This window comes from Gavialis gangeticus, unplaced genomic scaffold (assembly GCF_001723915.1).
Source record: "Gavialis gangeticus isolate Ggan-Ray unplaced genomic scaffold, GavGan_comp1, whole genome shotgun sequence".
NCBI classification, from domain to species: domain Eukaryota; kingdom Metazoa; phylum Chordata; order Crocodylia; family Gavialidae; genus Gavialis; species Gavialis gangeticus.
This window is the reverse complement of record NW_017729024.1, coordinates 92,880,405-92,894,533: the sequence shown is the minus strand read 5'-3', so window position 1 is coordinate 92,894,533 and position 14,129 is coordinate 92,880,405. Positions and strand designations below refer to the sequence as shown.

The 14,129-nt window shown below is 42.7% G+C and overlaps 1 protein-coding gene across 1 annotated transcript in view; it reads right to left on the bottom strand.

The window, feature by feature from the left end:
• LOC109298092 overlaps window positions 1-9,194 on the bottom strand; it is a 200,913-nt gene extending 191,719 nt beyond the window's left edge. The window contains exons 1-3 of the mRNA XM_019518226.1: window positions 9,135-9,194; window positions 6,203-8,564; window positions 5,527-5,641 (exon numbers count right to left, since the gene is read on the bottom strand). Coding sequence (XP_019373771.1) covers window positions 5,527-5,641; window positions 6,203-8,564; window positions 9,135-9,194 — 2,537 coding nt within the window. The remainder of the gene's footprint in view (window positions 1-5,526; window positions 5,642-6,202; window positions 8,565-9,134) is intronic.
• Window positions 9,195-14,129: the final 4,935 nt, after the last annotated feature.

Here is a 14,129-nt window from a genome sequence, read left to right as displayed (position 1 = left end):
CCGCACTTCAAGAGGGACGTGGAGAACCTGGAGAGGGTCCAGAGGAGGGCCACTCATATGGTTGGGGGCCTCCATGGCCAGCCCTATGAGAAGAGGCTGAGGGACCTGAATCTCTTCAGTCGCTGCAAGAGGAGACTGAGGGGGAATCTTGTGGCTCTTGTGGTTATCAGGAGCCAGCAGCAGGGACTTGGGGAAAGTTCACCAGGGCCCCCCTTGGAGTCACTAGGAGCAATGGCCACAAGCTGAGGGAGGATAGGTTTAGGTTAGATATTAGGAAGAACTACTTCACTGTAAGGGTGGCCAGAGCCTGGAATAGGCTTTCCAGAGAGGTGGTGCTCTCACCTTCCCTGGAAATCTTCAAGAGAAGACTGGATAGGCACCTGGCTGGGGTCTTATGACCCCTCCCACCCCCAGTGCTCCTTCCTGCCCATGGCAGGGGGTCGGACTAGATGATCTGTCTAGGTCCCTTCCGACTCATTGATTCTATGATTCTATGAGTCTATGATTCTAGATACTAATGCAAAAAACCCTTTTCCCTCCACAATTTTCTACTATCAAATCAGTTAGTGTATATGAATGTAGCCCTAGTTAATGTGTGGATACAGAAAAATGACTTGGTGCAATCTTATGCTTTGGTTGTGTTTTCACCAATTATATTTAGCATATATTACTTTGCACTTTGACCTTTTAAAACTGGTTTAGATACATGTTCTATAAATATGTTTATATAAAAGTCTCATAATACCTTGAGTACCTGGCAAATGACTTCTTCAAATAATTATATGAATAATTATATAACAGCTTTTCTTGAAGTCCTGTTTTATATTCCATGAAAGAAAAAAATATACAAAACTAAATGGAAAAAAAATAAAAAGCATGATGTTTTCTATAGGATGGGTCATAAAGAATAGGTCTAATACTGTTAAGTATTTCATAAAACTACAGAGATTTGCTTGTGGAAGGAAACTTGTGGTAATAGGCCCTATGAGGCTATAACAAGATTTTTCAACAGTTTGTTTACTGACTATTGATAGCATGTATTGCAGGAAGCAATGAACCAGTTTACAGAGTTTAGGTGAAAGGAATAGAATTTAAAGCTAGAAATTTAACCCTGCAAAGTTAACTAGCTGAGTTTTCCAACCTGAATTTGGACACTTAAGTCGACAGAACTACCACAACTTTTAAAAATATACACAGTAAAGCTAAGAATTTGGTTTACTAGATATACTACATTGAAGTCAATTAACTGATTACATACAGGGGCAAATTTGCTCAGTAACTTATTCAAACAATACTGTGCTTCTATAGTGCTGTCTAGCCAGGGATTTCAGAGCACTTCACAGATAGTAATGAATTTGTCCTAAGCTCTCATATAATGTAAGGAAATACTATCAGAGGTGTAGTTTGTAGCCATGTTGGTCTAAAGACATAGGCAAACAGAGTTCTTTGGGTAAATCTGCTATCTTTTATTAGCCCAACTCAAATAGTTGGAAAACATTTTCTTTGCAAGCTTTCAGATTTAAATACCCTTCAGGCTGAAGAAGCATCTGTAGTTGGTGTGTGCTTTTCCTGAATGGAAATACTATCTGCATTCTAAACATGGAGAAACTGTTGAACCTTAGCCACTTGACCCTTACTTATTAAAGTTCCCATTAGTTCCCAGCAAGTAACATTACTGGATCAAGTTGCAGCTCCCACAACAAAGCTAGCAATACCTCCAGATCTTGACATTTGCTGATGGTGTTGCAGAGCTGGTCAGATGGCATTCCTGGGAGGCAGAGAGGGGCTCATCAAACCCAGCTTACCTATTACGAAGAATACTAACTTTCCTGTTTCTGTCAGAGACCATCAGAAGTCTACAGCCACCAGCCTCTCCCCACCTGATCTGTAAAAACCTCTTTTATCTCATTTTCCCTAGGGCCTCTAGTTACATAAAATGAATCACATTGTTTCACATTCGCAGAAAGGCCCCTACCTTAAAACTAAGTGCCCTTACCTTTCAGTTTAAGCACCAGACAGAAGTAAAGGGATTGCATTATATGTGAATCAGATCCATAATAAATAATGTTCTGCCTAAATTAATACATGTTTTTATATCTTTAAAAAATTCTAACAGCTTCCTTTTACCTTCTTCCTATCTAATCTAGTGTGGGGCCACTGCTCAACAACTCAGGACAGCTGGTTACAAGCACTCAGGAGAAAACTGAACTCCTGAAAGACTACTTTGCTTTGGTATTTCATTGGGCCAAGGGGAAAATCATGCCAGATAGGGTATAAAATGAGCAGGGCAGGAATGACTGCCTCCCTACTATTGCTATAGAACTGATGTGTGATCTATAAAAGAAATTTTATATAGATAGATAGATAGATAGATATGTCAGCAGGAGTGGATTGAACTCCATCCAAGAGTGCTAAAGAAGCTGGCTGAAGTCATCGCGCAGCCCCTGGGAAAACTCTTCCTCAACTCGTGGCGCTCCGGAGTGGTCCCTGAGGATTGGAAGAGGGCCAATGTTGTTCCCATCTTCAAGATGGGGAGGAGGGAAGACCCAGGTAACTATAGGTCAATTAGCCTAACTTCTATCCCTGGGAAAATCCTGGAAACATTCATTAAGGAGTCTATCTGCAATAGGTTTGCAGAAGGTAGGATTCTGAATGGCTTCACTGTTGGCAGGTCTTGTCTTACCAACCTCATCTCCTTTTACAACCAGGTAACTTGCCACCTGGATAAGAGGGAAGAGGTTTACGTTGTATACCTTGATGTCACAGGGGAACTGCACAGAACAGACCCCGAAGGGCCAAAGGGTAACCCCGGGACCCAAAATATGACCGGGAAGACAAGGGGAGCAGGAAAGGAACAAGGATCCCCTTACCTGCAGCTGACGCCACGGAGAGCCCGGAAGAGGCAGCAGGACCCGCGCAGCTGATTAGCCGCGTCTTTTTGAAACTGCAGCCAGCTACAATTAATGAGGATTGGAGCCGGCGTGGGAGAATAAAGAGCACCCAGAGAGAGGACGACAAGGAGGAGGAGGAGAGCAGCAGCGGAGCCACAAGCAGAGGTACCCTTGGAGCCCCACTTGGAGGAGGCGAGGAAGGAGCCAATGGATCACCACAAGGCAGGAGGATACCCCGTGGCTGCCGGAGGAAGAATGACAGTGGAGAGGCAGCGGATGCCCGTGCTCATGACGGCGGAGCCGGGTGTGAGGACCCAGGAACAGAGACCAACAAGAGAAGCGACCCCAAAGAGAGAGGGACAAGAGAAGACCCAGCAATCCAGGTGGGACCGGCACGGGTTTGGGGAGGCTCCCGGAGTCCACCCCGGTGGGGAGCAGAGAGCGTGAGCAGCGAGAGAGGCTGCAGGGAGCAAAAGCCTGCCGGGCGAAGCCACTCAGCAAGGGACCGAGTAGGAAGGAGCTGGAGAGAGCAGGAGTAGCCCCATTCAGCACTCTGGCAATACATCAGCTGGACAGAGGGGTACCATAGATAGGGTTAACAGGGAGAGGATTTCTCCAGGCCAGGGAGCCCAATTTTTGTTTGTAACCAGGGAGTCTTACTGGTAGCATTTTCTTCGAGTTTCGTTGTTCAGTTGCCCACTTTTTGGAGGGGTAGGGAGGAAGCCTGAGAAGGATCTCCTAACCAGCTTGGTCCAGGGTCAGGATAGACCTGTGGATCCGTAACAGAGTGCCCCTTACATCACAAGATGAGGGTCGGGCCTGGGAAACAACAGCACCTCGGCGAGGCTGGGTATTAGGGCAAGGTGTAGGGGAGGTCGGAGCCTCGCAGAAGACCATCGCCCCAAGAGTCCCGACTCCGGATAGGCCCAAGTAGTCGTCCCCTCCACTGAAATTATAAGCAAAATCATGACAGGTGAGACTGGGGCGGGGACTACCCCAAGGCCATATATACAGGCTATACAACACCAGGGATGAGGCGACAGGCAAGCTCCCACAGCCAAAGTCGAGCAGCACGGGACCGGATGTTTGAAGCCCGCCGGGTGCACTTGACTTTCAAAAAGCCTTTGATCTGATATCCCACAGTGTTCTTACAAGAAAATTGCAGGATTGTGGGCTTAACTGCGACAGTTAGGTGGGTAGGAAGCTGGCTGAAAAGCAGGACTCAGAGTCCTAATGAATTGATCTGTGTTGTCCTGGTGAGAAGTGGGCAGCGATGTTCCACAGGGATTGGTGTTTGGTCCAATACTTTTCAACATCTTTATCCATGATTTGGATGTGAGGGTGAAGAGCTCACTGGCCAAGTTCATGGATGGCACCAAATTATGGTCATGCTTGAAGATAGGCTACCAATACAGGCAGATCTAGATAGGGTGGGAAGTTGGACAAGTCAGAACCAGGTGAAGTTCAACATTGAGAAATGTAAAATGTTCTACCTGAGGACGAACACCCCCCTACACACCTACAGGCTTGGCAGCCCCAAACTGACCAGCATCAAGAACGAAACAGACTTGGCGGTAATAATAAACCACTGTACAAATATAAGCCAGCAGCACAATGTTGTTGCCAGCAGGGCCAATAATACTGTGGCATGCATCAATCGGTGCACCTCTAACAAAACCAAGGAAATGATTCTTCCTCTCTACTCAGCACTGGTGAGACCCCAACTGGAGTACTGCATCCAGTTCTGGGCACCACACTTTAACAAGGATGTGGAAAAGCTTGAGAGAGTCTACAGAAGAGCCACCCGTATGATCAGAAACTTTCAAGGCAAGCCATACAAGGAAAGGCTGAAGGACCTGGGACTGTTCAGCCTGAAAAAGAGAAGGCTGAGAGCAGACTTGGTAGCGCTTTACCACTACATTAGGGAAGTGCATCAAGGGCTCAGTGAACAACTGTTCACCAGGGCACCCTTGGAGTAATGGCCACAAATTCCTGGAAAATCGTTTCAGGCTCAATATTAGGGAAAACTTCTTCACAGCTGGAGTGTCCAGACTATGGAACGGGCTCCCGCCAGAGGTGGTGCAATCACCTACCCTGGAAATCTTCAAGAAGAGACTGTACAGTCACCTTGCTGAGGTCACCTGACCCCAACTGTCTTTCCTGCCTGGTGCAGGGGGCTGGACCCGATGATCTTCCAAGGTCCCATCCAGCCTCTTACAATCTATGAACAATTAGTAGGATAGAACCTTAGACAAATCCCACAGACCTTATTCCAACTCTAAGGAAAATGAATGGTATAGGAGTCTATTTGTCTCAAAGAAGTATATGCTTTGGAAGCAGTTAGAATTATAGGTCCAAAGTCTCAATTTTAATTCTTCACCAGAGTTTATGGTCTGGAGCTTATTTTTGCTACAATTAAAATCTAACAAACTTAATTTGTTGCATTTGAGTTAAATGAGATTGTTTCAAATTAAATGATGCCTTTATAGCAATTTACTACTGAACAATTAGAGGCTGATGTTATGATTAAAGATGTTAATATGCAGAATGGCAGTACAAAAGCCTTAATTAGAACATTTATTAAAGTGGTAATGGAGTGTCAATGAAAAGAAAAGAAAAGAAAAAGTAAGCAAACCTTGATTTCAGTTCTCCATGTGAATATGAAGACCATGCAATGCTGGATTTCTCCCAATGCCTCTTAGAACCAGTTACTTCCATTCTAATGCTTTTCGTTTCTGAGAGTTTCTTATCTAAAAATATGTAACATTAAAAGTCACCATCATTTATATGCAACATATTTTGTATTACGTGATTTTTTTAAATTATTGGGAGCCATTTTATTTTGCTATAAGACAATTAGGAAGAACAGCATTTCTGAAAACATACATATCCTCTACTTACAGATTCCCAACAAGAACCTTATTGGAGCTTTTTTATTTATATGCAAGTTACAAAAACGAGCTGATAAAAGCAGTTAGTTCTACAAACAGCTTTTACGTGTTATTACTTGACAGAGCTTTGCTAAACCAAATACTGGCTGATGGATAAATGGATAAGTGCATTTTTCTATTTGCAATAAATTAGGATATGAAGACATAGAGACCCAGTGCTAGCTGTTTACATTCAGTGCTATAAAAATGCGTAGATTTATACATTAAAAAACAAAAATATATCAGGGCTATAGCAGAAAAAAAAGAAGCATAAATACCTTCAGCAATAGAGGAATACCATATTTCTCCTTAATGTACTCATTAGTATGCCTATTTCCATAATTAAAACTGTAACTTAGCAAATGTCAAAGAATTCTTTACCTATTAATACTTGGCTGTTTTTCTTCTCCTTTATTTTACTTAGAGAGTCACTTTCTGAAACAGATTGTCTTTCAAGCATTTCTAGCTCTTCAACTTGGCTTTCCTCTTGCTCTATAGCATCAGCATTTCTGTTTAGTTCAGAATATTTACAGTCTGAACTAACACAGTTTAGTTCAGAATCTCTACAATCACTGTTAGTTTCTTCTGTCTCCTTTTGTTCAATCACCTTACTCTTAAGACATTTGGCAAACCTTTGTTCTTTAGAAAAGCCATTTAATTCTTGGAAAGGAAAAGACTCCTTTCCCTCTCTGGGATGAAGACTTCTAGTCTTATTCAAATAATTCAAATAAAAATAATATTTTTCCAAAACACCTATATCACGGTCTGAATCTAACAGTGGTTCATCCTCCCAGCAGAACTCTTTGCCATCATCACTATTTTTGCTTGTTTGGGGGGATTCTTCTGAGCTGCTTTCCAAGACTTGTTTAGATTTGATGACTGGATTGAAAAAACACCTGTTCTGTTCATTGGTCACATTGCCAAGGGTCATCTTGCATTTGGGTTCCATATTGTCTTCCCTGGACTGTATTAGTCCAGGTAACAAAGCACAGCCACATCTGTTGCAACAGTTTACATCTGGATAATTGAGGCTTGCACAATCAGGGCAAACTTTAAAATATGAAGGGTTTGGAGGAGAATTCACTAATAAATTCAGAAAATGATTACTACTTCGCATGGCCTGATCCTTCCTAGAGAGTTTTAGCTCTATTTTCGTTTGTTCTCTCTTGCAGGCCATATCTGTATTTTTTACAGAACTTGCTCCACTGAAAACACTGTTTGTTTGTTCTTCTCCAACATGTTTTCTCACCTCAAAAGTCCTGTCACCCCCTTCTTCATGCTTGGATGTTGGCTGATCTCTCTGATCCCTCTCTCTCTTCAAAAATGTAAAATTTAACATGAGATCTTCAAGGTCATCTTTTCTTTTCTGAGACTCAGTAGAGGAGCGGTTGCAACTCTTTCCAGCCTGTTCCTGGAAATGATCTGTAATAACCTTGCTTTCTTTGGAGTTTTCAGCCTTTAAAACCAAGATGAAATCTTTCTGGTTATCCCTTTCTTGATTCTTTAACACACACTTTTCTCCTATAGTCCATTTTCCACTGCTGTCATTACTGCCTTCCAACACATCCGAACCCAAATGTTTAATTGTTTCTCCTTTGGGTAGAAAAATATTCCATGTAGGGGTTTTGTGTCCCTTGATCTCAGCATAACACTTACTTGGTTCCCTCGTCTTCACAATTCTGTCTGTACATTCCTCATCTGAACTATCACTTAGAGGCGGCCAAAAGCAAGTGGCAGTATCTTCATGAAGAACATTTACAGTTTTACTTGAACAACTGTCAAAAGGATGTGGCTGAATACAAAGTACGTCTGATGACATAGCTGTCTTGCTACTATTTTGAAAATATTTGTCTTTGCTGTTGTGGGTTTGGTATGCAACTGCAAGTTGGCCAGACTGGGAGATCACAAGATCTCTTCTTGCCCTCATATCCATGGTTATTGTCTCTGTTTCCCTGCTAATACAAATGTTAGAGTAACACTTGTTTTCAGTGGATAATATGCTCTCTCTTAATAAATCAGGAGAAGTGCATTCTTCTGCTCCTTCCAAGTTATCTATGTACTCTGAAACTGCATGAAGGCTGGAGCTTTTGCAAGTATTACCATGGGCACTGAGGTCAATACCATCTCCCAGCTCAAACAAAAAACTATCTGAGCTACAAGTTTCTTTCCTCTTGTTATCTGGCACTATTTCAATTTCTTTGCCATGAGAAAACATAAGTCCCTGGGACGACCGTGAATTTTTCAGTGCATTATCCTCTTCATGAGAGTTACTAAGGAACAACTGTGCCCAGCTCACAACATGTTTGAGTTTTTGTGTCTCTGGCACAGACACATCCTCCAGCAGTTTGTGGTCCAATTCTAAAATACAGTTCTGACCCATACATTTTCTCTGCATTTCTGGCTCTGTGATAGTTGCTTGTTGTTCTTCTTGACATATCATTCCAGAGGATTTCTGAATTAGAAGTTTCCTTCCATTTGTTGCATCATTAAGTTGCTGAGGGCTACTTGATGGGGAAGTCTGGTCTTCTTTTTCTTTAATGTTCACAACAGAGTGCAAACCTTCTGCACCAGGAAATTTTGAACTCGGTGTATTGCCAGTACTACTACAGACAGTCTTTGTCCTTCCATAGTAAGCTAAGCGCTTGGCCCGTAAGACCTTGAGATCCCGTGTATGAGGGGTATCAGTTTCATGAACTGTTTCAGCTTGGAGTCTCTCAGAAGTTTTGTCAAATAAATCTTCCATCTGCAGAAACAAAAACCACACAAACACATATAATTGTTATAGATGAACTGAGATGTTTCATGAACATAGTCAACGTAGTATTACTAGAATTAAGCAATTGTAAGCCAAAAAGGTAAACTGTGCATCTCCCTTTAGATAATCTACATGTAAAATAGGGTGCGTTTATTTTATCATTCTGAGACCAAAGATACAATCTTGCACCCCATGAAGATAATGAAAACTCCCATTAACTTTAACACCCATACTGAAAGCCAGCAGAATAATTAAGTATGTGCCCAACTTCAAGTGTGAATACAACCAGTAATTTCAATGGTACAGTTGACCAGCTTAAAATTAAACACATCTCAAAGTACCCGGATATACTGAGGCTCCTATGCTGCCCATTTAAAGTTGAAAGAGCTATTTACCATAAGGTCAGACAGCTACTTTAAGTGGAAAATGATCCTCTAAAGCAGTGGAGGGCCAATCCTTTTGTCAGGTGCCACAAATTAGCCCTGAACCCTACCTGAGTGCCTCTCTAATCCTTTTCCCCAGTCTGATCTGCTGCTCTGTTTTCTGCTCCCTACCTACCCTATCTTCCACATGCCACCCACAGAGGCTGCTGCCTGTGCCATCAAAATACTCATTCATGTACTAGCTGGGGTTAAGACGAAAGAATATGTGAACATAAATTATAAAGCCTAGGAAATTAAAAATAAATTTAACACCATCATAATATTCAAGGTATGGACACACAGCATTGTGAGGCCAAAAGAAGATGCAATTAATTGGCTACAATTCTCCCTTTATTACACCTGTGGCTGTGCTAACTGTGAAGATATACAAGAAGCAAATAATTCAGCCTGCTTTTTAGCTATCCTTGTGGGATGGAAGGGAAAAAATCTTTATTGAAAACTGAACAGTTGCATCATGATCAATCTGAAAGACAGAATGGAACTCACAACATCATTCTGCAGAGAAGAAACACAATATATGGTATTAAATCACAATGACTTTAACCCCAGGAAATCAGTTGTGAGAGTTTAACCAAAACCTGTCCTCAGGTTATGGATTGGTTGAATAAGCCTTGACAATGACTCATGTTTTTCATCTCTTCTTCCACTGGATGGTCTGTCCAAGGAAGAGAGAAACACACAACTTCTGATACTATTGCTGGCATGAAGAAACTAGAAAGCCACTGTTCTCCTGCACGGTCTTCACTTTTACGTGGAGTTATTTCATTTCCTATTTGTTCTGACACAGGAATCAGGTATGTGGTTTCAGACCCAGTTAGGTGAATTCAGGCATTCTGGATATTCATTGTGGTCCAGTTGTCACAACAGGCAATCTTGAGGTCTTAGGTCATGCTACAAAGTTCTGTAATCAAATATCTTTGCTTTTGTAAAAATATAGGGCTAATCATAGATCAGATGTTCCTACAAAATACAGAAACCATGTTAACAGATTCTGATGTCAACCTTCCAGCTGAGGTAATGAATGAAAGACTCAAAATCAGCAAAGATATTTTTTTATAAAAATATCTAATGGCCCAATTAACACACTCCCTCTGTATGTATATTCTTTTCTTGGCCATTCCAATGAAGATGTTGATTAACTGATTATTAATATTCCAACAAAGAACTGAAAACTAATCTTTATGATTCCTTGATCCAGAACCACAAGCACTTTTGTCTTAGAATAAATAATGTTTTTAATTAAATAACGGAAGCTTTTTCAGGCCCAACTTAATCTCAAATTCCTCACACCATTGTAGAATAATAGAATCACAAAGAAGTACGGGTTAGAAGGGACCACCGTAGGTCATTCAGTCCAAACCCCTGCCTGAGGCAGGATCATCCCTATCCAAGCCATCCAATACAAATTCAGGCCAGGTGCCCTATGTTTCATCTCCCCACAGAACCACTGGTAACCCCTCAAACTCCTTAACAGAGCAGGCATAACCTTTGCCAGAATTTCAACTTTATGAGCATTCTAGATTTATAGATTACCTCCTTAGGGACATGCGATAGTGGAAGCAGACAGACAAACAACCCTTGCAAAGGTTTTCAATTATCAATCACTCATTACTTTAGCTGGCACAAGAAACAGAGAGAGCTAGACAAAAGAAATCCTGTATCCATTCCCCTGACCCATAACCTCACTACAAGTATTCTTTGGACTTCATTAGAGTCCTCAAAGGAGTCTATATTCCAAGCTTCTACACATGGCTTCTCTTCTGAATCATGGAATCTCTCTCTTTTCTGCAGTGTTTCCTTCTTTGTTGGCAGGTCCCAGGATAATAAAGGAGTCTTTTACTATGAAATCATGCCCCTCTATTCCCCTATCATCTCTAAGCTTCCCCTCTAGATGAGCAGTCCCTTCCTCTCTCATGCTGTCTGCCAACATACGAGCTTTGTTCTCCAGGTTAGGAATTTTCTACCCTCCAAACCCCAGTCTCCAGCAGAAAAGATGGAGAAAACTGCTTTTAGTGAGAAGACAGTTACTCCTCATTTTTTCAAGGGAACACCTGTTCAGATGCTAATAGTCAGTCAACCTATTCATGGTTAACACCATTCCCCTTTTCTTAGCAAGAAACATCACCCATTAAAAGCAGTCATAAGACATAATAAAGATAACTCATAAAGTCAAATGAAAAGAAATTACCAAGTTGTACATAGACAAGTTAGAATTCCTAAGTTGTACATAGATTCCTCATATAATGTTGAGTGCATTGTTGTTGCATCAGATTCAACCCTTGAGAAAATAATGTTACCACATGCTTCTCTAAAATAGACCACAGTCTACAATTGCCACCTACAGGCTAAGTTACAGGTATGTTCTAACAGTACAGTATGAAAGAGAGGTTTACTTCATTTCAGTGACAACAGACTAGCTAAGAGGAATTGTGCTATGAGGACATAACAAGCCAAACAACAAGGTAAATTATAAGTAACCGAGAAACAGTAGGAGGTTAGAGGACGTGAAAGCAGGCAAAAGAGGAAGGACAGATGAGAGAAAAAAGAAAAAGACAATTCAGGGTGCGTCTACACATGCAGTTAATGATATTTGGATTTACTGTGCAGTAAACGTATTACCTGCATATGGAGGTAGTAAATTTACTGTGCAGTAGACTAATTTACCGTGCAGTGAGAACCTGCACATGTAGATAGTGATGCTTTACTGCACAGTAAATTAGTCTACTGCACAGTAAAGTGTCTCATGTAGGTGCAGTGTAAGAATTCTTGTTTCTCTGTAAATCTGATGACATTTGACATAGTCAAAATAAAAGCAATATTTACCACTAATTTAAAACAGTGAGTAAAAATCATAATGTAGTAAAACAAAATCCACACTGTTGTCTCTGACTTGAACAGGGATTCCCATTCACAGGCAGCCTACTATGCTCACATTTTCTTCCATCTCAGTAATAGCCCTCTTGTTGCCCAATCATATGACTATTCTGGATAGGTTACACATTCCTATGTTCTACGGGCTAGGTTTCCTTTTACTGCTTTTACCAACACTTATTTCTGATATCTTCCCACATTAAAAATAATGTTTTGCACTTTTATAGTACTTTCCAATGAAAGATATCCATGACTTTATAAATACTACCTGTGGTTTAAGTAAAAGCCCACTACAGAGCTGGCAGAGATAGGACCAGAAACACAGCTCTCTTATAATTTTGCTGGAAAGCAATTCACACAAAAAAAAGCATAAAAAAAATTAGTATTTACACATAATTTATAAGTAATAAATGTACAGAAACAATAATAAGGCATGTAGAAGCCAAGTTCAATTGCAAGAAAATACTTATTTCAGAAAAGAGTGCCACAACACCTAACCTAGTTCTTCCAATAATCAGTCTTCTGGCCTTCAAACAAAGTTTTCCAAAGTGTTTTTACTCACATAGTGCTCAAATGGAGTGGATCTCAAATATTCTTTTTAAAGGTCTCTTTATAAGTGAAGGTCTACCCAAAAAAGTGTACTTTAAAGGGCTGAGGGGCACTTTGCGCAGTCAATCCAGTTACAGACAAGTAAGAGAGTTTCATTAGCCAGGGATCAAGGCCAAGTGTGGAAGCTCAAGGGCTCAGTCGAGAGGGGACCTGACACTGACTAGTCAATCTCAACTCAGTCCCTGGAAAAATCATGGAGCAGGTCCTCAAGGAATCCATTTTGAGGGAGTTAGCCAAAGTGAATGCAGCGGCACTAAATTCACGGCAATAGGGAGAGGTCCCAGCTGACTGAAAAAGGGCAAATATGCTGCCCATCCTTAAGAATGAGAAGGAGGAGGATCCAGGGAACTACAGACTGATCAGCCTCACCTCAGAAATCACTTCCATTAGTAAGAGTGTTGCCCACTAATAGAAGGGATTACTAATAGAAGGAAGTACTTATTCCTGCCTATTCAGCACTGGTGAGGCAACATCTGGAACTGTATCCAGTTTTGGGTCCCCCACTACAGAAAGGATGTGAACAAGTTTGAGAGATCTCAGCAGAGGGCAATAAAAATGGTTAGAGGGCTGGGGCACAGAGCGGACTATGGTTCTGCTCCAGCCCTCCCCTGCTCTGTGCTATCACCACTGCAAGATCCTGGCCCCAGCCCCAAAGCAGCTCCCTGCCTGGTGGTGCAGCTCTGGAGCTGGGGCTGGGATCTTGCAGTGGTGACAGCACACAGCAGGGGTGGGGCAGAGCCATGATCTGCTGCCTGCACGCTCCTGCAGGCCCACTGCTGGCCTAGCTGCATCCTCTTTGGAGCCCCCTTCATGTAGTCAAAGGCTGCTATTAAATCCCCCCTCAGTCTTCTCTCCTCCAGACTAAATAAGCCCAGGTCCCTCAGCCTCTCCTCAGAAGTCATGTGCCCCAGCCCTCAAACCATTTTCACTGCAGTCTGCTGCACTCTCCAATTTGTCCACATCCTTTCTGACACTGGCAACGTGTAGGAGGGTGCACGTGCGCCCCCTGAGATTGGCTGTGCACCCCCTGGAAGTGCCAGCCGCAAAACCGGAATTGCCAGCGGAAGTACTCATCCTGCTTCGCTTCGCGTGGTCCCAGGCTCAGCAGTTGGCTGCTGCGGGACACCCCTGGTCAGCGATCTGGTGCCGCCCCAGACTCAGGAGGCACCAGTTGCCCGTGCTTTCTGGATGGATGAGATGACCATACATACATAGGCGACGCATAGAGAGGGCATGAGGGACGCCAGTGACACCACCGGCTCAGTGACTGATTGCTGGGGACCCCCTTGCTCAGTGACCTGGTGTGGCACCTGAGACATCCCGACGTGCCCCAGATTCCAGTGGGCGGTTAGACAGATAGCTCAATGGATGGTTAAATAGAGAAGCAGACAGACAAATGGGTGCAAGCTGAGGAAGAAAAGAAAAGAAAAGAAAAGAAAGAAAAGAAAAGAAAAGAAAAGAAAGAGAAGGCAGGCAGGTTGGAGAGAGCTGGCTGAAGGATTTCTGAGTGGGGGGTGGGCAGGGCAGGGCGGCCTCAGGGCGAAGCTCGGGGCTGCTGCTCCCGCCCCCGCACGCACCTGGCTGGCCGTGGCCGGGCCGGCGGGCACACCCGGCCCCGGGGCGCTGGCTG